This window comes from Lonchura striata, chromosome 36 (genome assembly GCF_050655825.1).
Source record: "Lonchura striata isolate lonStrDom1 chromosome 36, ASM5065582v1, whole genome shotgun sequence".
In the NCBI taxonomy this organism is placed as follows: Eukaryota; Metazoa; Chordata; class Aves; order Passeriformes; family Estrildidae; genus Lonchura; species Lonchura striata.
This window is the reverse complement of record NC_140738.1, coordinates 9,615,786-9,640,380: the sequence shown is the minus strand read 5'-3', so window position 1 is coordinate 9,640,380 and position 24,595 is coordinate 9,615,786. Positions and strand designations below refer to the sequence as shown.

At 54.5% G+C, this 24,595-nt stretch overlaps 2 protein-coding genes across 2 annotated transcripts in view; one reads left to right on the top strand and one right to left on the bottom strand.

Moving 5' to 3' along the window:
• LOC110484435 (uncharacterized) overlaps window positions 1–24,595 on the bottom strand; it is a 308,610-nt gene that overhangs the window by 111,928 nt on the left and 172,087 nt on the right.
• Window positions 21,526–22,614, top strand: LOC144246559 (uncharacterized). The gene is made up of 2 exons (XM_085565413.1): window positions 21,526–21,577; window positions 21,764–22,614. The coding sequence occupies exons 1-2, from the start codon at window positions 21,526–21,528 to the stop codon at window positions 22,612–22,614; spliced, it is 903 nt and encodes a 300-aa protein (XP_085421539.1).

Here is a 24,595-nt window from a genome sequence, read left to right as displayed (position 1 = left end):
CAAGGCCACCTGTCCAGCAGCTCTCCATCCTCCTTTCCCCACTGCATCTCCCTGCCTCAGGCACTGGCCTGAAAGCTGGCCTAGGGACAGCTGCAGGGCCACCAGGCCCGCTGCTCCCCCTGTGTCTCTCTGGGCCTCTCCCTGCCACGCTCGGGCCCTGTCCCACGGACACCTTGGCACTGAACGCTGCCTCGGGGGACTTTGTCCTTTGCAGGCAACTGTGGTGATATGGAAGATCCTTCAGGAGCGCTGTGTCCCAGATATAGTGGATGAGCATTTCCCGCAGTTATTTGTGCATCTGCTCTTCCAAGTGTTCTTCAGCACCAAAGAGATGCCAGAGGAGGTGGATACCTTCTGGAAGGGATGCCAGGAAGAACATGGCCTTGCCACCAGCCCCAACAGGTGCTCTATCCCAATCCTTCTGTCCCTGCCACATGGCCAGGGCAGGAGCCAGTGCTCCCAGTGTGACCCGGGCTTTGCTCTGCACTCAGGTTTGCAGTGAGGACCCTGAAGTCCCTGCTGTGCCAAATGGACTATGAGGATGTGGTGTTGTCAATGGAACGCAAGCGTGGCTGGGACATGCTGCTCTGTGCTGACACCCACCATTATGCCGTGGGTCTGCTGGCCAGGTGAGACCCCCTTCTCCCCATTGCTCCCGGCATTTGTGCTCTGTGTCTGGGGTATCCCACTCAGTCCCCGTGGCTGTGGGCCAGAGGGACGAGGGACGGCCAAGCAGACTGGGAAAGGCTGGGAGAGGAGGGTGCCCAGTAGCAGCCACATCTCAAAGGGCCCAGGTCCCCCTGCAGGGTGGGGGGTAAAGACAAGAACTGCATCAGTCTGTCCTGGGAGGGGCTTCCCCCCGCTGGCTCAGGGTCTTAGTGTTGTAGGAGCAGGCCCCCAGCTGGGTAATCATTATCACTGACTCCATGTATTGCAGAAGTCTGATCAATAATTAACTTTATTAGGAAACCCATTGTTCTTATAGATAGTTATGATATAGGTAGATTTAATTGGTTTTCTAGTCTAAAAACTATCACCATTAGTTAATTAAGAAAGCACCCTTTGGTAGACAAATCTCCGTAACATATTCCATATGTTCACAATACCAATTGCAGCATGTTAAGATAAGAATGATTTTTCTTTCTTTCCTCTGATCTTCTCAGACTTTCTCAGGCGATGCCTGGGAAGGTTGTCTGTTTCTCTCTGAGGCCAGAGAGCTGCTGCCACATCTTAGTGCCATTTTCCTCCTTGCAGAGAGATGCGCAATGAATCCACCTGCTTGTGCAAAAGCATCTCAGGCTGTCTCCTTGAGTTTCTCAGCAAAGAGATGCCATACTGGCCCTTCCCTGCCCTGGCATTCCTTGTGGAGGTGAGTCTGAAGGCCGGCGCTGCCTCCCGGCTCTCTGCCCTCTCGTAGCCGCAGCTGCCTGGGACGGTGCCCACGCCCTGTGCTGCTGCCTGGTCCCCGCCCTGTGCGGTTCTGGGCTCCTGCCGGCCGGGTCCCCTGTCACTGCCCTGTGCCTTTCAGGTCCTGCATTGCCTGGACTTGAGCGCATGCAGTGACAGCATCATGGATCTCTTGTCGAGGCACTTGCTGAGTGAGTGCACAGAGATGCGCCGCCAGGTTCTGAGGGCCCTCCTCTTGCTCAGGGATAATCCCTCGCTGGTAAGGAGGGGCAGCAGCTGAAGCCGTGCAGGCAGCGTGGGGCTGGGGAACGCAGTCGCTGGAACTTGGCTGGGCTTCAGGCACTGGGGCAGCTGCTCCCAGCTCTCCTGCCTCCCACTTCGGCTGCCCGAGTGCTGCGGGACAGGCCTTTGGCCTCTGGGCCCTGTGGCAGCAGGGTGGCCTTTCACACACTTTTGTTCCGCACAGGCCAAAAGAATGTGGAGCCTGACTGAGGTCTCACAGTGCTCACCAAGGATCCTTGGATGGTGAGAAGGGGGCAGTGGCTGAAGCTGCGCTGGGCAAAGCAGCCCCTTGGGCTGGCAGGGCTTCAGGAGATGAGGCAGCTGCTCCCAGCTCTCCTGCCTCACCTGCCCCAGTGCTTTGGGAAAGGCCTTCGGCCTCTCTGTGATGTCACACAGACATCTCTGTGATGTCACACTGAAACTGTGAGGTCACATAGCTGTTTGTGATGTCACAGTGACAGCTATATGATGTCACAATGCCCTCTGTGATGTTCCACAAACATTTCTGTGATATCATACAACTTCCTGTGATGTCACACTGACATCTCTGTGATGTCACACAGCTCTCTGTGATTTCACAGGGACATCTTTCTGATGTCACAATATCTCTTGTGATGTACACAGACAACTCTGTGATGCCACAAAGCTCTATGTGATTGCTGTGCTCTCACACATACTCCTCTGATGTCACAGAGACATTTTTGTGATGTCACACTGACATCTCTCTAATATCACACAACTCTCTTTGATGTCACACTGACATGTCTGTGACGTTACACAGCTCTCTGTGATGTCACACTGAGATCTCTGTGATGTCTCACAATTTCCTGTGATGTCACACAATCATCTCTGTGATGTCACACAGCTTTTTGTGAGGTCACACAGACATCTCTCTGACGTCACACAACTCTCTTTGATGTCACACTGACATTTCTGTGATGTCACACAACTGTCTTTAATGTCACATAGCTCTCTGTGATGTCACACAGCTTTTTGTGATGTCACATGGACATCTCTGATGTCACACTGCTCTCTGTCATGTCACAAGGTCATCTTTGTGATTTCACACAACCTCCACTTGATGTCACATAGACATCTGTGTAAGGTCACTCTGACATCTCTGTGATGTCACACAGCTCTCTGTGATGTCACACGGTCATCTCAGTGATGTCATACAACCTCCTATGATGTCACACTGACATCTATATGATGTCACATTGAAACCTTTGTGACGTGGCACAGTTCTCTGTGATGTCACACTAACCCTGTGATGTCACAAAGCTCTTTGTGAGGTCACACTGACATCTCTGTGATGTCACACAACTTCCTGTGATGTCACAGAGACATATATGTGAGGTCACACTGACATATCTGTGATGTCACATAGCTCTCTGTGACGTCACATGGACATCTCTGTGATGTCACATGGACATCTCTGTGATGTCACACAACCTCCTGTGATGTCACACGAACATCTCTGTGATGTCAAGATGACATCTCTGTAATGCCACATTGACATCTCTCTGATGTCACACAGCTCTCTGTGATGTCACTTTGACTTCCCTGTGATGTCACACACTCTGTGATGTCATAATGACATCTCTGTGATGTCACACCACTCTCTGTGATGTCACATGGACACCTTTGTGATGTCACACAACCTCCTGTGATGTCACAGAGACATTTTTGTGATGTCACACGGAGATCTCTATGATGTCACACAGCTCTTTCTGATGTCACACAGATATCTGTGATGTCACATGGACATCTCTGTGATGTCACACAACCTCCTGTGATGTCACAGAGACATTTTTGTGATGTCACACGGAGATCTCTATGATGTCACACAGCTCTTTCTGATGTCACACAGATATCTGTGATGTCACATGGACATCTCTGTGATGTCACACAACCTCCTGTGATGTCACAGAGACTTTTCTCTGATGTCACACGGAGATCTCTATGATGTCACACAGCTCTTTCTGATGTCACACAGATATCTGTGATGTCACATGGACATCTCTGTGATGTCACATTTACTCACTGGGATGGCACACAGCTCTCTGTGATGTCACACGGTCATCTCTGTTATGTCTCACTGAGATCTCAGTGATGTCACACAACCTCCTGTGATGTCACGCGGTCATCTCTGTGATGTCACAATGACATGTCTGTGGTGTCACACTTACATTTCTGTGATGTCATGCAAGCTCCTGTGATGTCACAGAGACATTTCTGTGATTTCACACAGCTCTCTGTGATGTGACACTGACATCTCTATGATACCATGAACCTCTCTGTGATGTCACACGGTCATCTCTGTGGTGTCACACTGACATGTCTCTGATGTGACACTGACAGCACAGCCTGGAGCAGAGCCCGCGCGGCCTCGGGCTGCAGCAGCGGGCAGGGGCACAGCTGCCAGCCCGCACACCGAGCACCGCGCTCAGGGGCTGCTCCAGGCTGGGGCTGCGGCTTCCCGGCCCTCCTTACCAGGATCTTAATGAACCTCCACAGTTTCTCCTTCTTTACAGATTTTTCAAGATCTCTCCTGTTCAGGAATTTGGCCAAACAAAGCAGGGTTTCCTGAGAAGACTGGAGAGCAATAGAGACACGGAAATGGCCCCGCAGCCCAGGGCCCAGGATCAGCATCCCTGTGCCAGGGCCAGGAGAAGGCTGCAGCCCGCCAGGCGCCAGGGCAGGAGGCAGCCGAGCCCCCTCCCAGGGGGACAGCAGCAGCCCGCGAGTCCTCACCTCTGCCACACACTGATTCTCATCATGGCAGAGGAAGAAGAGTGGCAGCAGGCTGTGACACACTTGTGTCATCAGGGGCTTTTTTCCTTCTTCTGCTACAGCAGACAGCAAGGTTGGAAAGACAAACATGCAGAACTCCTGCACGTGGCTATCATCCTGTGGAAACAAGACCTTGGCATCAGGTGATTCTGGGCCACGTTGGTGCAGGCCTGAATCTCCACAGGGCACCAAGTGTCTGGGCAGCAGCTGGTGGCCGTGGCTGAGGGCACAGAGCCTTACGTGGTCAAAGAGTGGCAGGAGCACCTTAGCCAGCTGCAGGGCGATGGGGCTGGGTATTGTGGTATGATTAACCAGGAACAAATCGTTAAGTAGAATAATGGTCATCCTGACCACATCACTATCATTTCCCTGCAGGAGCTCCCCGAGGATTTCGGTCAGGCTCCACATTCTTTTGGCCTGTTTGGAACAAAGGTGTGTGAAAGGCCACCCTGCTGCCACAGGGCCCAGAGGCCAAAGGCCTGTCCCGCAGCACTCGGGCAGCTGAAGTGGGAGGCAGGAGAGCTGGGAGCGGCTGCCCCAGTGCCTGAAGCCCAGCCAAGTTCCAGCGACTGCGTTCCCCAGCCCCACGCTGCCTGCATGGCTTCAGCTGCTGCCCCTCCTTACCAGCGAGGGATTATCCCTGAGCAAGAGGAGGGCCCTCAGAACCTGGCGGCGCATCTCTGTGCACTCACTCAGCAAGTGCCTCGACAAGAGATCCATGATGCTGTCACTGCATGCGCTCAAGTCCAGGCAATGCAGGACCTGAAAGGCACAGGGCAGTGACAGGGGACCCGGCCGGCAGGAGCCCAGAACCGCACAGGGCGGGGACCAGGCAGCAGCACAGGGCGTGGGCACCGTCCCAGGCAGCTGTGGCTACGAGAGGGCAGAGAGCCGGGAGGCAGCGCTGGCCTTCAGACTCACCTCCACAAGGAATGCCAGGGCAGGGAAGTTCCAGTATGGCATCTCTTTGCTGAGCAACTCAAGGAGACAGCCTGAGATGCTTTTGCACAAGGGGGTGGATTCATTGCACATCTCCCTGGAAGGGGGGAAATGGCACTAAGATGTGGCAGCAGCTCTCTGGCCTCAGAGAGAAACAGACAACCTTCCCAGGCATCGCCTGAGAAAGCCTGAGAAGATCAGAGGAAAGAATGAAAAAACATTCTTGTCTTAACATGCTGCACCTGGTATTGTGAATATGTGGAATATGTTACAGAGATTTGTCTACCAAAGGGTACTTTCTTAATTAACTAATGGTGATACTGTTTAGACAAGAAAAGCAATTAAAATCAACCTATACCATAACTATCTATAAGAACAATGGTTTTCTTAATAAAGACTATTATTGATCAGACTTCTGCAATACATGGAGTCAGTGATAATGATTACCCAGCTGGGGGCCTGCTCCTGTATGACACTAAGACCCTGAGCCGGGGGGGGAAGCCCCTCCCAGGACAGACTGATGCAGTTCTTGTCTTTACCCCCCACCCTGCAGGGGGATCTGGGCCCTTTGAGATGTGGCTGCTACTGGGCACCCTCCTCTCCCAGCCTTTCCCAGTCTGCTTGGCCATCCCTCGTCCCTCTGGCCCACAGCCACAGGGACTGAGTGGAATACCCCAGACACAGAGCACAAATGCCGGGAGCAATGGGGAGAAGGGGGTCTCACCTGGCCAGCAGACCTACGGCATAATGGTGGGTGTCAGCACAGAGCAGCATGCCACAGCCACACTTGCGTTCCATTGACAACACCACATCCTCATAGTCCATTTGGCACAGCAGGGACTTCAGGGTCCTCACTGCAAACCTGAGTGCAGAGCAAAGCCCTGGTCACACTGGGAACACTGGCTCCTGCCCTGGCCGTGTGGCAGGGACAGAAGGACTGGCATGGAGCACCTGTTGGGGCTGGTGGCAAGGCCGTGTTCTTCCTGGCATCCCTTCCAGAAGGTATCACCCACCTCTGGCATCTCTTTGGTGCTGAAGAACACTTGGAAGAGCAGATGCACAAATAACTGCGGGAAATGCTCCACCACTATATCTGGGACACAGGGCTCCTGGAGGATCTTCCATATCACCACAGTTGCCTGCAAAGGACAAAGCCCCCTGAGACAGCGCTCAGTGCCGAGGTGTCCGTGTGGCAGGGCCCGAGCGTGGCAGGGAGAGGCCCAGAGAGACACAGGGGGAGCACCGGGCCTGGTGGCCCTGCAGCTGTCCCTAGGCCAGCTTTTAGGCCAGTGCCTGAGGCAGGGAGATGCCCTGGGGGAGGGAGGATGGAGAGCTGCTGGAGAGGTGGCCTTGGGGCCAGCAAAGGCAGAAACTCACAGCCAGGGTAATGACACCTGTTTTGTCCCCATCGGAGGTGCACGTGCTGTGCTCTGGCCAGCTCCCCAGCACATCCAGGAGTATCTGCTGTGCCAGCTCTGCAGTCCAGGGCGTGCACATGATGCTCTTCCACATGGCCATGGCAGCTCTGTGGGGTTAGAGATCTGTCTCAGGGGATCTCAGACACAGCACCGTGGCCTGGGCATCTCTAGGGGCCCAGGATGACCGCCGGCTCTGCCTTTGCCCACTGCCCCTCTCCAGCAGCAGCCAGGCAGCCCAGCCCTGTGGGGACAGGCCCCTGTGGGGCAGCGAGGGAGAATGGCAGCAGGCTCGGGGGCTGACGTGCTAGGGCTGGCAGAGGGAACAGCCAGAGGGCCCTGGGACTCTCTGTGGGTCAGACACCTGGCACAGGCTGTGCAGGGCGATGGGTTGGGGTGAGCCCTGAGCCCTCTGGGCAGGTGGGCCCCATACCTGTCACAGGATGGGGCCACACGCAGGAGTGTCTTTACTGCGTCATTTGGCTGCGCTTCTGTGAGATACAGCAGGGCGTTGTCCAGCCTGTGCTCAGCAGAATCATTGGCCATGAGCCACTGGTGGATGTACCTCACCATGGCGGGCACCTGGAGAAGGCACAGGAAGACTTGGAAAGCTGCCAGAGGGAGCAGTGTTCCCAGGGTCCCCAGAGAAGTGTTTCCCTTCCCACCACACTGCAATGGCCTCAAAGGCTCACAGGGCCCAGCACTGTGGCTTGGGAAGCCGTGTGACTCATGGGGGAATTGAAGCCTGGCCACAGCTGCCTACTTGCTCTGCTCTGGAAACACCCCTCTGCACAAGCAAATCCAGCAGGGTGGCACTGGTCTCATGTCCGAGGAGTTCTGAGTAGGCTCTGAGCCCAGGGCCCATGGCGCTGGTCTCTTCCTGCCGAATTCTCTTGATGACTTTGCAAACGAGCTGTAGGAGAAGGGCAAGAAGCCATGGAGTGCTGCAGGCGTGCTGCTGGGCTGAGCAGTGCCAGCAGGCCCAGCCCAGGTGGGGATGGCTGCAGGTACCTGCGCTGTTCTGCGGAAGCGGCCACGGGTGCGTTCCTGCTCTCGTGTGCGCTGCACGGCTGCACCTGGCAAAGAGCGAGCGCAGCCCGAGCTGAGGGGCTGCGGGAGAAGCCGGAGAACACAGCCCAGCCCTGCGCTGCCCAGGCAGGGACAGCCCCGTGACGGCCCAGGGCACGGAGCACGGCTGTGGGGTGTCTGCCCGGCCCCTATTCCATCCTGTCCATGGGCACGGTCCCAGGGGAGGGGAGGGGACGGGACGGGACGGGACGGGACGGGACGGGATGGGACGGGACGGGACGGGATGGGATGGGATGGGATGGGGTGGGATGGGGTCAAGCTGGCTGAAGGCACCGGCCTTGCAGCCTGGCTCTGCCACTCACCCTCCTGTGCTGGATGGAACAGCGCCACCTCTTCAGTCTCTTGTGGCTGGGGCAGCTCCAGGGCTGCCTTCTTCCTCTTCCATCCAGGTCAGCTTGGGCACTCTCAGGGCTCCCTGCCCCATGTCACTGACCGGATTTCTGGCTACCCTCAGGAGAGATAACTTGGAAAACTCTGGGGTATCAAGTTCCATGCTCTGCCCTCGAGGGCACCTGCAGAATTGAAGCCTCAGAAGGCCACAAGTCAACGAGTCCTGTGGTCTGGCCTTGAGGTCAGCTGCAGGAACAATGCCTCAGGAAAGCTCTGGGTAGGGCAGGAACGAGCGCGCTGTGCGGGGGCTCCTCACAGCACCGCTCTGTCCCGTCCTGTCCCGTCACCTGCTCCGAGCACTGTGGCGTGCTCTTGCCACTTCCAGCTCCTATGTCAGCACGTGTCACAAAGGGCCCTTGGAAACCCAGCTCCATTCCATGCTGCATGTGTCACAAAGGGCCCTTGGAAATACTGCCACCTGCCCTGGGGCCACACCCTGCCCACCCAAAGTGGTCCAGGTTGGAAGGAATCCCTGGTCTCAAGTGTCTGAGACAGCCCAACAGGATCTTTAGGAACGGCTCAGACCATCAGCAAACGCTGCCCTGCTCTGTGGGCTCAGGGCAGCAGAAGGAGCCCCCAGGGCTGCCGACGCAGCCACGCTGGGAAGGGCACAGGGCCTTCAACAGAAGCTGGCACAGACTCCTCAGTACACGTCCCGGCTCATGGTCATCCCAAACCCGCGAGTGTGACATGGACAAGGAACTGTGGGCCAGGGCAGGAATGCTGCTCTGAGCCCTGGGGCCCGGGGAGCGCTGGCACCAGCAGGTGAGGCAGTCCCTGCCCAGGCAGACCTGCCACCCCCTGAGCCCTTGCAGGGCTGGTGCCATCTCCTGCCCCAGAGACCTGTGCCCCCGGGGGCTTCTGTGCCAGAGGGAGCCAAAGCCCAGGGGCACTGGGGACTGTGCTCCTGCCTGCAGGGGCTGTTGGCAGGAACACCTGGAGCAACTGCTGGCAACAATGAGTAGATGGCAAAATGGTTACCCCTGCCCCGGTGTAGAGATCTAAGTGGCCAATAGAGTACAGCTCTCCCCTCTTGTTCCCTGCAGCAGAATCAGGACCATGAACAGAAACAGTCACAGATATTCTTTCTGCGCCCCATTAGCAAAGCTGTGCCAAACCACAGATGCTGCCTTCAAATGGACCCAAATTCCAACCTAGACCTCTCACCTCCCAGACAACTCCTTCCCCAACACACCTCCAACACCAACACCCTGCAAACACCTCACAGAAGCCCTCAACATCCCGCCAGGACCCGCAACTGTCCCTGTCCCTGTCCCTGTCCCTGTCCCTGTCCCTGTCCCTGTCCCTGTCCCTGTCCCTGTCCTTGTCCCTGTCCCTTTCCCACCTTCCCACAGATGCCCTGGTTCCCTGCACGTGCCATGGGATGGCACTCAGGAGGATCTGCTCCAAGGCCTTCCCCGGCAGCAAGCTCAGGCGGCCAGGCCTATGGATCCTGGATCATCCTTCCCACCGAGCCTTCCATTGGCACGGCTCTTCCATTGGCACATCTGCGCTCAGCTGGGACTACTCCGCTCACCCAGGGCTCCTGGTAAAGGATGGAGAGCAGCCTGGCAAGCTCTTTCTCCAGCTCCCTCTGTGCTCTTGGGGAAGGTAGAACCTTCCACAGGAAAGCAACTGCTGCCACAAGGAGTGGGTGGCATCAGGCACCTCTGGGGAAGCCCCTCAGGAATGCTGTATCCTGAGGGAACACTGTTGGCCTTGACCTGTTGGCACCTGCAAAAGCTTCAAATCAGCTGCCTCAGCTTCCAGGGCCTCTCTTGGCCAGCATCCTGACGTGGATGCAGGACGGCTGCCAGGTACTGCTGGGACCCAGCGGGACAGGACCGGCTGTCTCGTGTCCACACAGCAGCCCTGACACAGCCAGGGCCATCCCGAGAGCAGACAGACGCTCACGGGCCAGCAGAGAGGAGCAAGGAGCCCTGGGCTCCTCTCAGGGTACCTCAGCTGGGCTCGCTCCACAACACGCCCCCATTGGAAGGCCTGCTGATGCCCAGCTGCCAGAAATGCCTACCTTGTGCTCTCCAAGATGCACAGGGAGAGCCAGTGAGCAGGACACTTGGGAGGCAAACCTTCCAAGCCTTTGCTGAGGCCAGGCACACACCCAGATCAGCCAAGACTCTCCACCATGCTGCCTGGCCCACCCAGCCCAGCTCTGTGCTGGCCCTGGGCCACAGCAGCTCCCAGCAAGCAGGAGGCAAATGCATCTTGCCAAGAGTTCAAACACAGCAGACAGGGAAGATGTGAAAAGTGTGTGCGTAAAGGGCTGTTAATTCACAGGTCCCACAGAGAGCTTTGGGGCTCACAGATGGACAGAGATGGTTCTGCTCACCCCTCTGTCCAAAGGGGGGTAACACACGCTGCTGCAGGTGCTTTGGTTGGTTCCTGCAGGTCCAGGTGAATGCCAAACCAGCTCTTCACAGGCTTCTCCCTTGCCCTGTCCCTCTGCCAAGTGCAGCGGGCCTCAAGGACTGAAAGGAGCACAGAGAGCCAAAGGGGGACACTCGCACCTGCCTCACTGAGAGCTCCCTGTGAAGCACTTTCCTTGAGAAGCAAGCCCCTGTTCTCCAAAGGCATTTCCCCAAATGTGCAGCTTTTCTGGCCAACACCAACACACCCTTAAGAAATGCTGGCAAGGCTGAAGGCCTTCATGTCCTTTCAGGACAGGCACTCCAGCTGTAGCTCCTATTCCCCCAAGTGTGTTTCCAGGTGGAGGTTCAGAGGTACAGCCCCAGGCCCTCTACAAACACAAGCTGCCCACTGCCTCTTCACCTGCCTCAACTCCAGCCTGTGGTCATGGCAGCAAAACTAGGCTGTTCCTGGCCAGAGCCCAGAGCCCTGCTCCCGCAGGATGCTCTTGTCAGCACCTTCCAGGACTCTCCGCTGTGCACGCAGCGCTTTTCATGCCCGCTCCCAACAGGCTGTGGAAGGCAGAACACAACCTGGCTGGCTCTGCCACCAGCACACCCCAAACACAGGCAGAGGAAGAAGCAGCAGGGGCTGTTTTGTGGCCATGCCCAAGAGAGACTGGAAGGTGCCCTCCCTCTGCTCTCACTTGGTTGGCTTTCTGACTGGCTCTGAGCCTGGGGCTCCTGGAGGCAGCTGGCATTTGCTCTGTGCACATGGGGGAGCTTCCAACAGCTTCTAACAGAAACCATTACTTCATCTACCAAAACCTGGCCATGCAAACCCAACAGACTTTCTTATCTATTTCCCCTCTCCTCACTACACTAGGAATTTAATTCTAGTGATGATAATCATCAAGTGGTGACCAAGAGAGAAATTTAATATATAAGTCTGCAGGCACTGAAGTTCACACTACAGACTAAATGAAAAAATGCCTCAAACCTACTCATCACAGAGACTAACTGCTGGCACATTTGTACATGTGCATTTATTCAATAAAACTCAGAATTAGTTGTAATGATTAGGCTGAATACTAATTTCGCACCAAGATCCTCCTGCTTTTGGACCCAATTCCAATTGAAAAAATATTACAATAAGCATTACATTTTTGGTAAAGACACATGCCTAATCCACAGGCCACTGGAGCTACAGGTGGCACTGAATTTTAATGTTAAGGATTGGAACATACTACATTCCTTATAATGATTTAAATTGACGGCTCGCACTTACTGCTTATGTGACAGCCCTCAGGTATCCAGCTGACACTACAGACTGTCTTTCCCAGGTTCAACACCCACACAAACAGAGAGATGGCCTCCCATCGCATCTGCATAGGTAAGATGGGCAAAACAAGAGAAAAATTTTCCTTTCTGATATGAAATAAAGAGGAAAGCTGGCAGTCCTAACCCAGAGCTCTGCAGAAGGCTCTGTGGGGAGCGCACCTGACGTTATTGAAGCTGTGTGTTCAGCCCAGAGCCCTGGAAAGATGGGATTGGCCTGGCTGCCTCAGCCTGTTTGGCGCCGCCTCTTGCACCGTTCTGGCCCTGCTGATACAGCACTCACTGCTTGCCCAGCTTCCCTGCCATGTGTTGTACATGTTCCTGACCCATAAATCCTGTGAGACTATTGCTGATGGAATAGGGAGGAGTCACACTTTGAAAGAATCCTCTTCAGTTCCCCTTTGTTTGAACAGAGGTAATTCAACAAGTCTATCCACAAATGCTGGAAGATATCCTCCAGTTCTTCCCATGGAGATGCAAATGGCCCTGAGCAGCACAAGGGCTTTGTCAGGAAGGCCACTCCTTTCCAGGCTTTCCCCAGGAGCCCCGGGTCAGTCTTTTCTTCTCCGTGCTCCCCTCTGGCTCCATTCCTATGCTGCCTCCAGATCATGAATGTGGCAGGGACAGCCAAGCAAACCACCGTGCATGTGTGCCATTGGATCTTTCCCTCCAGTTCCCACAGAGGCCATGCCAGACACTACTGTCTGGATTCCAGGTCTGCAATTTCCTCCTCCAAGTGCAGCTGGTGCTGCCGAAGGGTTACCTCCTGCTCCTTCATCCTCTGGACAATTCCTTTATCTTCCTCAGGAGAAACCCCATTCTTTCCAGAGGGCTGGTTGATGCTGACAATGGCCATCAGCACCAGGTACCTATGGAAGATTTCTTCAGCCATGACTGATCCTTCCCTGAAAGAGAAAGAAAGGAGGACAGAGCCAAGATCCAGACTATATTGCCTCGGGAAGAGACAGGAAAGAGGCTCGCCCCTGGCAGGAAGGCTCTGGCCAGCCCTGCAGAAAGGCTGGAGGCCAGAGGTGCTCCTCAGGGCACGCCTGCTGCTGCCAGTTCCAGTCCAGCTGCCCAAAGAGGCTCCATGAGCACGTGGTGAGGAGGAAGAGGAGGAAGGTGCAAGACACAGGGACACAAACCTGAGCAGCTGGGTTTGAGGAGAGAGAAGCTCAGCATTGCAGATGGCAGAAGAAACCAAGCCCAGTCCCCCAAGCAGGAGGAGGAGAGGAAGGGCCTCCCAAGCTGGCTGAAGGCAGATGTCTTGGTTTGACAAGACAGGAGTCTGTGAAGGATGGCTAAAGCCTCCTGTGCAATGGAGAAGGCAAACCCCCCTCCCTCCGAATTACCAGGATCTTTAAATTAAAAGGCTCTCAGGCAAAGATATGGGAATGGGAGTAACAATTCTTTACTAGGAGAAAACTAGAAAACAATTTAAAAAGGCAAATGCAATTGGTACAAACAAAAACTAGTGATAAAGTCCACAACCTGAGGATTCGGCGTGTTGGTAGTAGTCCGGTCGAAATGATAGCGGCTCCTCTTGCAGTGGCTGATGAATTGCAGCTGCAGTGGTGATCTTTTTAAGGGTATAGTTTTTTTCTGAAGATCTGGTGGCAGTGGGGCCGGTCTTCCTCTGCGCCAGGGTTGCCTCCGAGCTCCGCCGCCGTCGCTTCACTGCGCTCCAGCTGCTTCGCTGCGAGTGCCACCGAAGAGAGAGAGAGAGAGAGCTGCTTCTCTGGGAATCCCCCAAAGTAAAGAGCTGCTCTGTCCCCAAAAAGGTACCCCCTTATACCATAAAGGAGTGCTTGGCTTCCCCCTCTGGGTGGAACATCTCACAATGGGATGGTGTTACATTTACCAGCCCTGCAGTGAGTTAGTCAATAGTGTATAAACAAACCATTACCTCTACGGGGCAAACCATTGTCTTTGGGAGAGATAACAAACCTGCCCAACCTCCAACAGATGGCAAATAGAATACAAGCTTATCTTACAAACCAGGACAGCAGACAATGGAGACCTTGCCCAGATGTTCCCTAATGGGCTGGGGGGAGGGAATACACAGCCCTGCTTTCCAGCTGCTCCCACCACTTCTGAACCTGCCACTGTCATGAGACAAAGCCCGATGAAATCCTGCTCAGCGTGGGCAAATGACACCTTGAAGGACTTAGTGTCAGGTCAAGGCTTCCTTTCCATCCCAAAGCCTTCCCTTGGCAGCCTTGGGCAGGGGATTCATCCTCCCTCCCTCCTCCTTCCCACAGACCTGCTCTGAACCACTCTGTGGGCACTTTCCATTCTCTGTGTCTGTCCTCAAGTGCAGTGCCAACCTGGGTCAGTCCTGGCTCTGTCCTGAGCTCCCAGGAGCTCGCAGGCTGAGATGGCAACGCTCAGCCACACCAGGGCCCTGCCCCTGCCAACAGCACCCCCACAAGAAGCAGCAGCAGCAGCAGCAGAAGCAGCAGCAGCAGCAGCAGCAGCAGCAGCTGCAGTCACCTCTCAGCTGTTGGTGCCCCTGCACTGCAGCCCCTCCCGCTGGCACCGACGTTCCCTTGTGGCCTTGGAGACAGTCCTGAATCCATCCATGGGGTCACAGAGCCATGGAATCCCAGAGTTTCAGGTTCCTGGAATCCTAGAGTCATTGAATCCTGAGAACCACACTCAGAGGAGGAGGAGGAGGAGGAGGAGGAGTAGCAGGAGGAGGAGGAGGAGGACGAGGAGGAGGACAAAGAGGAGGAGGACGAGAACGAGGAGGACAAGGAGGAGGAGGAGGAGGAGGATGAGGATGAGGATGAGGACGAGGAGGAGGAGGAGGAGGAGGATGAGGAGGAGGACGAAAACGAGGATGAGGACGAGGAGGAGGAGGAAGAGGAGGAGGAGGACGAGGACAAGGACGAGGACGAGGAGCAGGAGGAGGAGGACATAGAGGAGGAGGAGAACGAGGAGGAGGAGAACGAGGAGGAAAAAGATGGGGAGGAGGACGAGGACGAGGACGAGAAGGAGGACGAGGAGGAGGAGGATGAGGACGAGGACGAGGACGAGGAGGAGGAGGACGAGGAGGAGGAGGAGGACAGGAGAACGAGACTGAGGATGAGAAGCAGGAGGAGGAGGACAAAGAGGTGGAAGAGGACGAGGAGGAGGACGAGGAGGAGGACGAGGACAAGAATGAGGAGGAGGACGAGGAGGATGAGGAGGAGGAGGAGGAGGAGGAAGAGGAGGAGGATGTGGAGGAGGAGGACAAGGAGGACGAGGACGAGGAGGAAGAGGAGGACGTGGAGGATGAGGACGAGGAACAGGACGAAAAGGAGGAGGAGGAGGAGGAGGTCGAGGATGAGGACGAGGAGGAGGAGGACGAGGAGGAGGATGAGGGTGAAGAGGAGGAGGAGGAAGAGGAGGAGGATGAGGAGGAGGACGAGGAGGAGGATGAGGAGGAAAAGGAGGAGGAGGAGGACGAGGACGAGGACGAAGACGAGGAGGAGGAGGAGGAGGAGGAGGAGGAGGATGAGAAGGAGGAGGAGGCGGACAAAGACAAGGAGGAGGACGAGGAGGACGATTACGAGGACGAGGATGAAGTTGATGAGGAGGAGGAGGATGAAGAGGAGGAGGAAGAGGAGGGGAAGAGGAGGAGGAGGAGGAGGACGAGGAGGAGGAGGAGGACGAGGAGGAGGAGGACGAGGAGGACGAGGAGGAAGAGGACGAGGACGAGGACGAGGAGGAGGATGAGGATGACGAGGAGGAGGAGGAGGTGGACAAAGAGGAGGACGAGGAGGAGGAGGAGGAGGAGGAGGACGAGGAGGAGGAGGAGGAGGACGAGGAGGAGAAGGAGGACGAGGATGAGGAAGAGGAGGACGAGGATGAGGAGGACGAGGACGAGGAGGAGGAGGATGAGTATTAGGAGGACGAGGACAAGGACGAGTACGAGGAGGAAGAGGATGAGGAAATGGAGGAGGAGGAGGACAAGGACAAGAAGGAGGACGAGGATGAGGAGGGGGAGGACGAGGAGGAGGAGGACGAGGAGGAGGACGAGGAGGACAAGGAGGAGGAGGAGGAGGAGGAGGAGGAGGAGGAGGAGGAGGAGAAGGAGGATGAAGAGGAGGAGGAGGACGAGTAGGAGGAGGACGAGGAGGACAAGGGGGAGGAGGAGGACAAAGAGGAGGAGGAGGACGAGGAGGAAGACGAGGAGGAGGACAAAAAGGAGGACGAGGAGGAGGAAGACGAGGAGGAAGAGGAGGAGGATGAGGACGAGGACGAGGATGAAGTTGATGACGAGGAGGAGGATAAAGAGCAGGAGGAAGAGGAGGGGGAAGAGGAGGAGGACGAGGAGGAGGACGAGGCGGAGGACGAGGAGAAGGAGGATGAGGAGGACGAGGAGGAGAAGAAGGAGGACGAGGAGGAGGAGGACGAGGAGGACGAGGAAGCCGAGGACGAGGAGCCCGAGGCCGAGGACGAGCATGAGGAGGAGGAGGGGGAGGAATAGGAGGAGGAGGAGGAGGAGGAGGAGGAGGAGGAGGAGGAGGAGGAGGAGGACAAAGAGGAGGGGGAGGACGAGGGGGAGGACGAGGAGGATGAGGAGGAGGAGAACGAGGACGAGGAGGAGGACGAGGATGAGGACGAGTCGGAGGAGGACGAGGAGGAAGAGTAGCGGGAGGAGGACGAGGACGAGGATGAGGACGAAGACGATGAGGAGGAAGAGGAGGAGGAAGAGGAAGAGGAGGAGGAGGAGGAGGAGTTGGACGACAACGAGGAGGAGGAGGACGAGGACGAGGAGGAGGACGAGGAGGAGGACGAGGAGGACGAGGAGGAGGACGAGGACAAGGACAAGGAGGATGAGGAGGAGGAGGACGAGGATGAAGAGGAGGAGGACGAGGACGAGGACGAGGAGGAGGGGGACGATGAGGAGGAGGAGGATGAGGAGTAGGAGGAGGAGGATGACGAGGAGGAGGAGGATGAGGAGGAGGAGGACGAGGACGTGGATGAAGCTGACTAGGAGGAGGAGGAGGAAGAGGAGGAGGAAGAGGAGGGGGTGGAGGAGGAGGAGGAGGAGGAGGAGGAGGATGAGGACGAGGACGAGGATGACGAGGACGAGGACGAGGACGAGGACGAGGACGAGGACGAGGACCGAGGAGGAGGAGGATGAGGACGAGGACGAGGAGGAGTACGAGGACGAGAAGGAGGAGGACGAGGAGGACGAGGAGGACGAGAAGGACGAGGAGTAGGGCCAGAGGAGGACGAGAATGAGGAGGACGAGGAGGATGACGAGGAGGAGGACTAGGACGAGGAGGAGGAGGAGGACGATTACAAGGAGGTGTAGGACGAGGACGAGGAGGAGAAGGATGAGGATGAGGAAAAGGATGAAGATGCAGATGACAAGGAGGACGAGGAGGAGGACGAGGAGTAGGAGGAGGAGGACGAGGAGGATGAGGAGGACGAGGAGGAGGACGAGGAGGAGGACGAGGGGGAGGATGTGGAGGAGGAGGAGGATGTGGAGGATGACGAGGAGGAAGAGGAGAATGAGGATGACGAGGAGGATGAGGAGGAGGACAATGGCAAGGAGGATGAGGAGGGGGAGGAGAACAAGGAAGAGGAGGAGGCAGAGAAGCATGAAGAGGAGGAATAGGATGAGGAATAGAGAGGACAAGGACAAGGAGGATGATGAGGTTGAGGAGGAGGAGGACAACGAGCAGGAGGAGGAGAAGAAGGATGAGGACGAGGATGAGTTGTAGAAGGATGAGGATGAGGAAAAGGATGAAGATACAGAGGACAAGGAGGACGAGGAAGAGTAGGAGGAAGAGAAAGAAGATGAACAGGAGGAGGAGGAGGACAAGGAGGACAAGGAGGAGGAGGACGAGGAAGACGAGGAGGAGGAGGAGGAATAGGAGGATAAAGAGGATGAGAATGAGGATGTGTAGGAGGACATTGAGGAGGAGGAGGATAAGGATGAGCAGGACAAGGAGGTGGAGGAGGAGGGGGAGGACTAGGATGACAAGGAGGAGAAGGAGGACGAGGATGAGGAGGAGAGGAGTAGGAGGACGAGTAAATGGAGGATGAGGACGAGGAGGAGTGCGGGGGTTTGTAATTTTCCCTTCTTCCCCCCATTAACCCTGCCCCTTTCTTATGCGTTCCCTGTGTAAATAATGACGGGAGAAAAGTCCATTCTATAATGTCAACAAGTCTCAGTTTATTTCAAGCACACATGTATAGTTATACCCGTTATAATGAAGCTCATACATATTGCAAAACTAAGGCTCATCATTGGTGTATTAAAAACAGGTCAACCCCGCCTTTGGAGCTTTCTAAGCTTGCTTTGTTTTCCCTTACATTTATCTTTTTGCTGACCATTCTACTGTTGGGAACCAGCTTATCCAAGGACATAAGATATTATTGCTACATCTGCTATTGCTGCACTATGCAATTTTCAGCTACTGCTTCACTAACTGCACGTAGTCATGTCCTTTCTCACGAAGCCATTCATCCACAAAACTCTCCACATTTCTTATCAGTCATGCTGTGACATTCAATAGCCCATTATCAGCAAATGTCTGTCCTGAGGGAGGATTGATTGTGGAAGAGATAAGGAAAAACTGCCCACTTAACACAGGACAACTGCCATACAGATGGCAAAAAGAACACATCTTGCTTTTCAGTCTGGGACAGGAGGACGCAAACAAAATCAGCTGAGAAGGCAGCACTCTGAAAAGCAAATCAGAACTGACAGAAAATGAATGGGACAGAAATCAATAATTCTGATAGTTTTACTTATTATCAAAATAAATCACACCCACCCATCCCCACACAATCCTGATCCCACAACCTCAAATTTGGATCTCACTTCTCCCGATCACCTTCCAACCCCATCTCATCCTGGAGGCTGAAGAATTGAGCAATTTTAGCATGGGACTGAGGTGGGAACCAGCCATTTTGAGGTAGGATTGAGTCACTTTGAGGTGACAGACAAATCCACTTTGGGTTTTGGAGTGGAAAGATATGGAGAATACTACCAGATGTCCCCCAAGAACCCACAAATCCTCCAGAATATGTTCCTAAACAGTAAAGTGTGGAGTTGCGTTATGTATATGTTTTATTATCCCTGTATTATGTATTGGTTTATTTCTTTGTACCCTCGTGTGCAGCTTGGTTTATCCCCAGTTTTCCCGCCTTGTCCTCCCTTCCCGCCTTCCCAGTATCTATCCATCACCCTGAAAGAGGCATTTTACCCCCCCCCCCGGGTGCCTTGTCTATCACTCGGTGCCCCTTCCCATCCATCCAGAAGCTTCTACTCAGGGCACCGGGTGATTGGGCGAGGACCTGGGGCTCCCCCCATATCCTTCCCCCATTGGACCCCACCATATCCCCCCATCCCGGAGCCACCCCCTATCCCTATCCCCATCAGTCGTCGGTTACCCCTCCCTTACAGTTTATAAGCCAGTGCAAGCACCTTGTGCTTGTTCCTGTTGGCTGGCATCGTTTTAGGACATTTGGCCCCGTTGGGCTACAATAAACTCGGACTTAGCCCCCAGCAGGATCCGCTCTTCATTTACCACCGCGAGGCTTGCTAGCGCTGCTCGGGACCCACAAAGGCACTCTCCAAACCCCAGCTGGGAGCGGCGGAGGGTGCTTCAATCGCCCACTCTCGCCCCAGAGAAGAGCTAGCCGGGGCTGAGAGAAAGGGAACCGGGGCGGGAGCGCGGCAGTAAAGTCCACCTCAAATACCTCTTAAATGGTGGGACTTCTGACATCTCTGGTCAATACTCTTTTTAGTAATTTTTCAGGTGTTTTTAAGTGATAAAGACAAATCAGAAGAAAATTAGGGCCAAACCAAAACCAGAGACCCCTTGAGCATCTCCTGGACACTGGACAAAACAAACTCAGCAGAAATCAAAGTTAACCCTACATAAAATGCCTTGAGGAAGATTTGCTCTTCCCACAAGTCATTTCTGATGGAAACACAAATAAATCCCAAACATGAATAGACAAACAACAGAAGCAATTCTCTGGCAATTCCAAATTTCATCAGTTCCAGCACAGCTCCAGCTCAGATGCTGGCAGGTTTCCAAAAAAAAAAAAAAAAAAAAAAAAAAAAAAAAAAAAAACCACCAACAAAAAACACATGGAAATTTGGCCCAATACAGATTATTAAAAGGAAGGGGAAGCTCTGTGTAGCTATCACAAAGGTGACAGGGACCAAGAAAATAATGCTTCTCCCCCGAAAGCCCGTGAATTCAGGAGTTATTTGGGAATTTACCTGCTTGAGCTGGGCTTCTGGTAGGATTTAAGTAGCCTTGTGTTCCTCACTTTGGGGTGAATGATCCTTGTCAGTCTTGCTGGTATCATTTGGTCCCTTTCCTCCAGTGATTTTAACAGAATTTTCAAAGAAGGAAAATATTTTCTTTACCCTGGCCACCCACAACAGCCATTTTCCTCGTAAGTTCTCCCAAAAGTCACTCAGAGGAAGCTGCATCCAAGCTTCCAAGAGTTCCACCAGAAAGAGCCACAAGCTCCTCAGAGGAGAGAAACATGCTGTTGTCAAAGGCACCTGGGGTCAGACAACAGAGCCCTGAACTCACTGTGTAAAATAATGTTGCAATCTGGGTAATAAAATTGTTAGAGAGATGCCTCTGCCCCAATTAAGGTGCTAACAAGACCAAATCCAAAGTGGATTTTATTGAACAGTAAATGTGAGGTAGAGAGAGATGCAAAGAAAGAGAAAAGGGGAGAGAGCAAGGGAGTGACAGGGACAGAGATCTCCCCTGGGGTGGGGCAAGTGTGACATTGTCCCCTGTGTGCGTGGCATTCCAAGGGTGGGAGTTTTACACCTGAGCCAGTTTGGGTAAGGGGGGTGGTGTTCACCCCCCACCCCGAGCAGGGATTGCCTCACTGTTCCAGGTTACAGTGTCAGATGTAACCAAAAGTGTTTTCAGTCCCCATCTCCATAAACTGTTATCAACAGGTGGGGCAGTGTTCTTTATCTCTTCCATGGCTCAGCCCTGATAACGCCCTCCAGGGCCATCTTCTGTTAATGGGCCATTGAGTGTCACTGCAGCACTGATAAAATTACATCATCCCATTGTGGGATGCTCCACCCAGGGGGAGGAATCAAGCATTCCTACCTGGATATAATCTCACCATTTGCAACACCACGACCACCTTGCCTACTGGATTCCCAGAGGACAAGAGCTCCATAAGCACCACTGGACCTTCAGAGGAAGACCAGACCCTTCTACAGGATCGCCACTTTGACAGAATCACGTTCATCACTCGAGCTGGACTGCAGCCACCATCTCATCAGACTGCTACCACCACCCTGAGCAACGGGGTGTCAGGTTATATCCTGACTCTGTGAGTTTAAACCAGTCTTTCTGTATCATAGCTTTGATCTTAATTTTCCTATTAAATTGTCCTTCTGGCTTAGACTCTCTCCCTGGTTTGCTTTGAAGCCAGTACAAAACTCACTGTGCTCATCACTTGTTTTCCTCCCAGTACAGGATTTCCCGTACCCAAATATTCGCCAGATGGAGAAGAAGGTTGCGAGGAAGAGGAAGATGCCCTGGGACCCTGAGGCGGGTGAGGAGGAAGTCAGTGCCCCTTTCCCCTTCTCTCCTGCTCCATCTCCCAGCCCAGCCTGGCCCCCAGCTGCAGGACAGCCCCGCTGCCGGTGCCCTCCTGCTGGGGATACACTTGCGGGATCTCCTTGCCCTTCCCTGTGGCACGGAGGCAAATCTCATCTACTCCTTGTCCTTCCTCCCCCAGAGCAAGAGCTGATCGTGGAGACCAGGAAGGACAAATCCCTGCAGCAGAACCTCATGGAAGAAGCTGTTTTGAGCAACTCCACATCGCAGGAATCCAATGGAGAGGAAAAGCCCTGGAGATCCCAGAGGAGGAAGGGCTGCAAGGCCATCTCAGGATGCTCTGAGGAGGAAAGGCCCGCTCTGGGCCAGGAAGGTGGGCAGAGCTTCAGCCAGAGCTCAGAGCTGGTGGTCCCTGAGAAGTTTCATGATGGGGAGAAGCCCTACAAGTGCTTGGAGTGTGGGAAGAGCTTCAGGAAGAGCAACAGTCTGAAACTGCACATGATGATCCACACCGGGGAATGGGCCTACGAGTGTGGGGAGTGTGGGAAGGGCTTCAGCTGCAGCTCTGCCCTTATCAAGCACCAACGCATCCACACTGGGGAGAGGCCATATGAGTGTCCCGAGTGTCAGAAGAGGTTTAAGACCAGCTCCAATCTCTTCAAACACCAGCGGATTCACACAGATGAAAGGCCCTTCCGCTGCCCTGACTGCGGGAAGGGCTTCAAGCGCAACTCCGACCTCATCACGCACCAGCGCATCCACTCCGGGGAGAGGCCCTACATGTGCCCCACTTGTGGGAAGACGTTTAACAGCAGCTCAAATCTCCTCCTGCATGAGCGGATTCACACTGAGGAGAGGCGCTTCCTTTGCCCCGACTGTGGCAAGGGCTTCAAGCACAACTGCAATCTTGTCAGCCACCAACACATCCACACTGGAGAGAGGCCCTACTTGTGTCCCCAGTGTGGGAAGAGCTTCACCCAAAGCTCTCACTTGACCAAACACCAACGGAGCCACCGGTACAGGAGGCCCTGAAAATTCCCCAGCTGCAGGAAGAGCTTCGTGCACTGCTCCAGCTTCATCCCCCATTGGAAGACCACAGTGGGAAGAGCCCTGGTGATCCATGTTCCCTGTGATCCAGGCTAGGAAGACACCTGTCCCTTTTCCTGCCCCTGCCAATGACCTGATGTGGGATTGAAGAACATGAGGGTCTGGCCATGGCCCTGTCACTACATTCACTCCCACCTCAGGTCATTGCCAGGGGCAGGAAAGGGACTGTCTCTGTCTTTCCCAGAGGAGACGGGTGTCCTTTCCATGCAGGAGGAAACACGTGGCCAGGAAGATACAATTGATGGTGATGTGGTTTTCTCCGTAAATAGTTTTTCTTATCCCTTCTGCTTTCAATATTTTTTCTGTTTCTCTTTGTTCCTTATCTTGTTGCTGTTCCCAGTAAATTGTTCTTATCCCAGCTAGGGATCTTTCCCTTTTTTCCTTCAATGGTAGGTGGGAGGGCAACGAGCGCCAGCAGGGTTTTAGCGAGAGCAGGAAATTGGGGAATCCCATTCCTGAACCTCGGCCCCTGGAAACCGAGCATCCCAGCTGGTGCCAGCCCTGGTGGCCATGGCAGCAGCCTTGGGAGCGGGTCCCTGGCTGGGGCTGAGGGAACCTCTTCACTCTGGTGCCCAGGGACAGGAGTGGAGGGAGCGGCTGCAGCTGAGTCGGGGCAGACTTAGGTTGGATCTCAGGAAAAGGTTTTTGCCCAGAGGCTGCTGGGGCACTGCCCAGGCTCCCCAGGGAAGGGTCACAGCTCCAGGGCTCTCTGAGCTCCAGCAGCGTTTGGACAGCGCTGCCAGGCCCAGGCTGGCAGTGTTGGGGTGTCCTGTGCAGGGCCAGCAGTTGGACTCGAGGATCCTGATGGGTCCCTCCCAGCTCAGCCAATTCTGTGGTTCTGGGATCCATGACCCTGGGGATGGGAGTGCCAATGGTTGCCATGGCAACGGGCTCTGGCTCCAGGCCTGAGCTGGTGTCCATGGCAACCACCCCTGGCATGGGGTCTCCATGGAGCTGCCCAGGGACTGACCATAGCAACAGGAGCTGGGGATGGTTGCCATGGAAACTGACCATAGCAACAGGGGTGGGGATGTTTGCCATAGAAACTGACCATAGCAACAGGGGCTGGGGATGGTTGCCATGGAAACTGACTATAGCAACAGGGGCTGGGGATGGTTGCCATGGAAACTGACCATAGAAACAGGGTTTTCTGATGATGGTTGCCTTCTAAGGATCAGATTTGTTACAGGACCTCAGATGGGTTCCATGGGGACTTTCCAAGAGTCTCCAGGCTGTTCAAGAGCTGCAATGTCACACACAGAGACAGGGGCTCCATGGAGCCCTCCCAAGGGTTTCTGGGGATGGCAAAGAGCCGTGTGGTCAGAGGCAGTCACAGCCATTCCATGGTGACATCCCAGGGCACCTTGGGCTGCAGAGGCACTGATCTGTCACAGGCACTCACGGGGGCTCCACAGTGACATCCCAGGAGTCCCCAGGCTGCCAAAGAGCCGGGATGTCACACACACTCCTGTCATGTGCAGAGTGGGAGCTTCAGGCAAAAGCTTTATTTCATTATTGGAGAAACTCCTGCTGAGTCATGAGATGGAAAAATGACACCCAACAGCCACCATGGATCCTCAAACCCCTGCAGGGCCCCCAGACTTCTACAATTCCTTCTAAGAGAAGAGACTGGGAGTGACTGGATCCAATCCCGGCCCCAGAATTTGTCAAAGGTTTATGTATAAATGATTGGACAGGTAGAATTGAACAATTTGTCAATGCAATGTTTCATACAGGATTAATGATGTAATACCAGATATATTTATATAAATACAATCTGATAATGATTAGACAATAAGCTCTTAACTAGAGTTATTTACTCCACAGTCCAGAATCTATAACAATTATAGGATATTCTGCTCTAGGAAGCAATTTTGAAGTCAGCAGGGCCTTGCTGGAGTTGTTT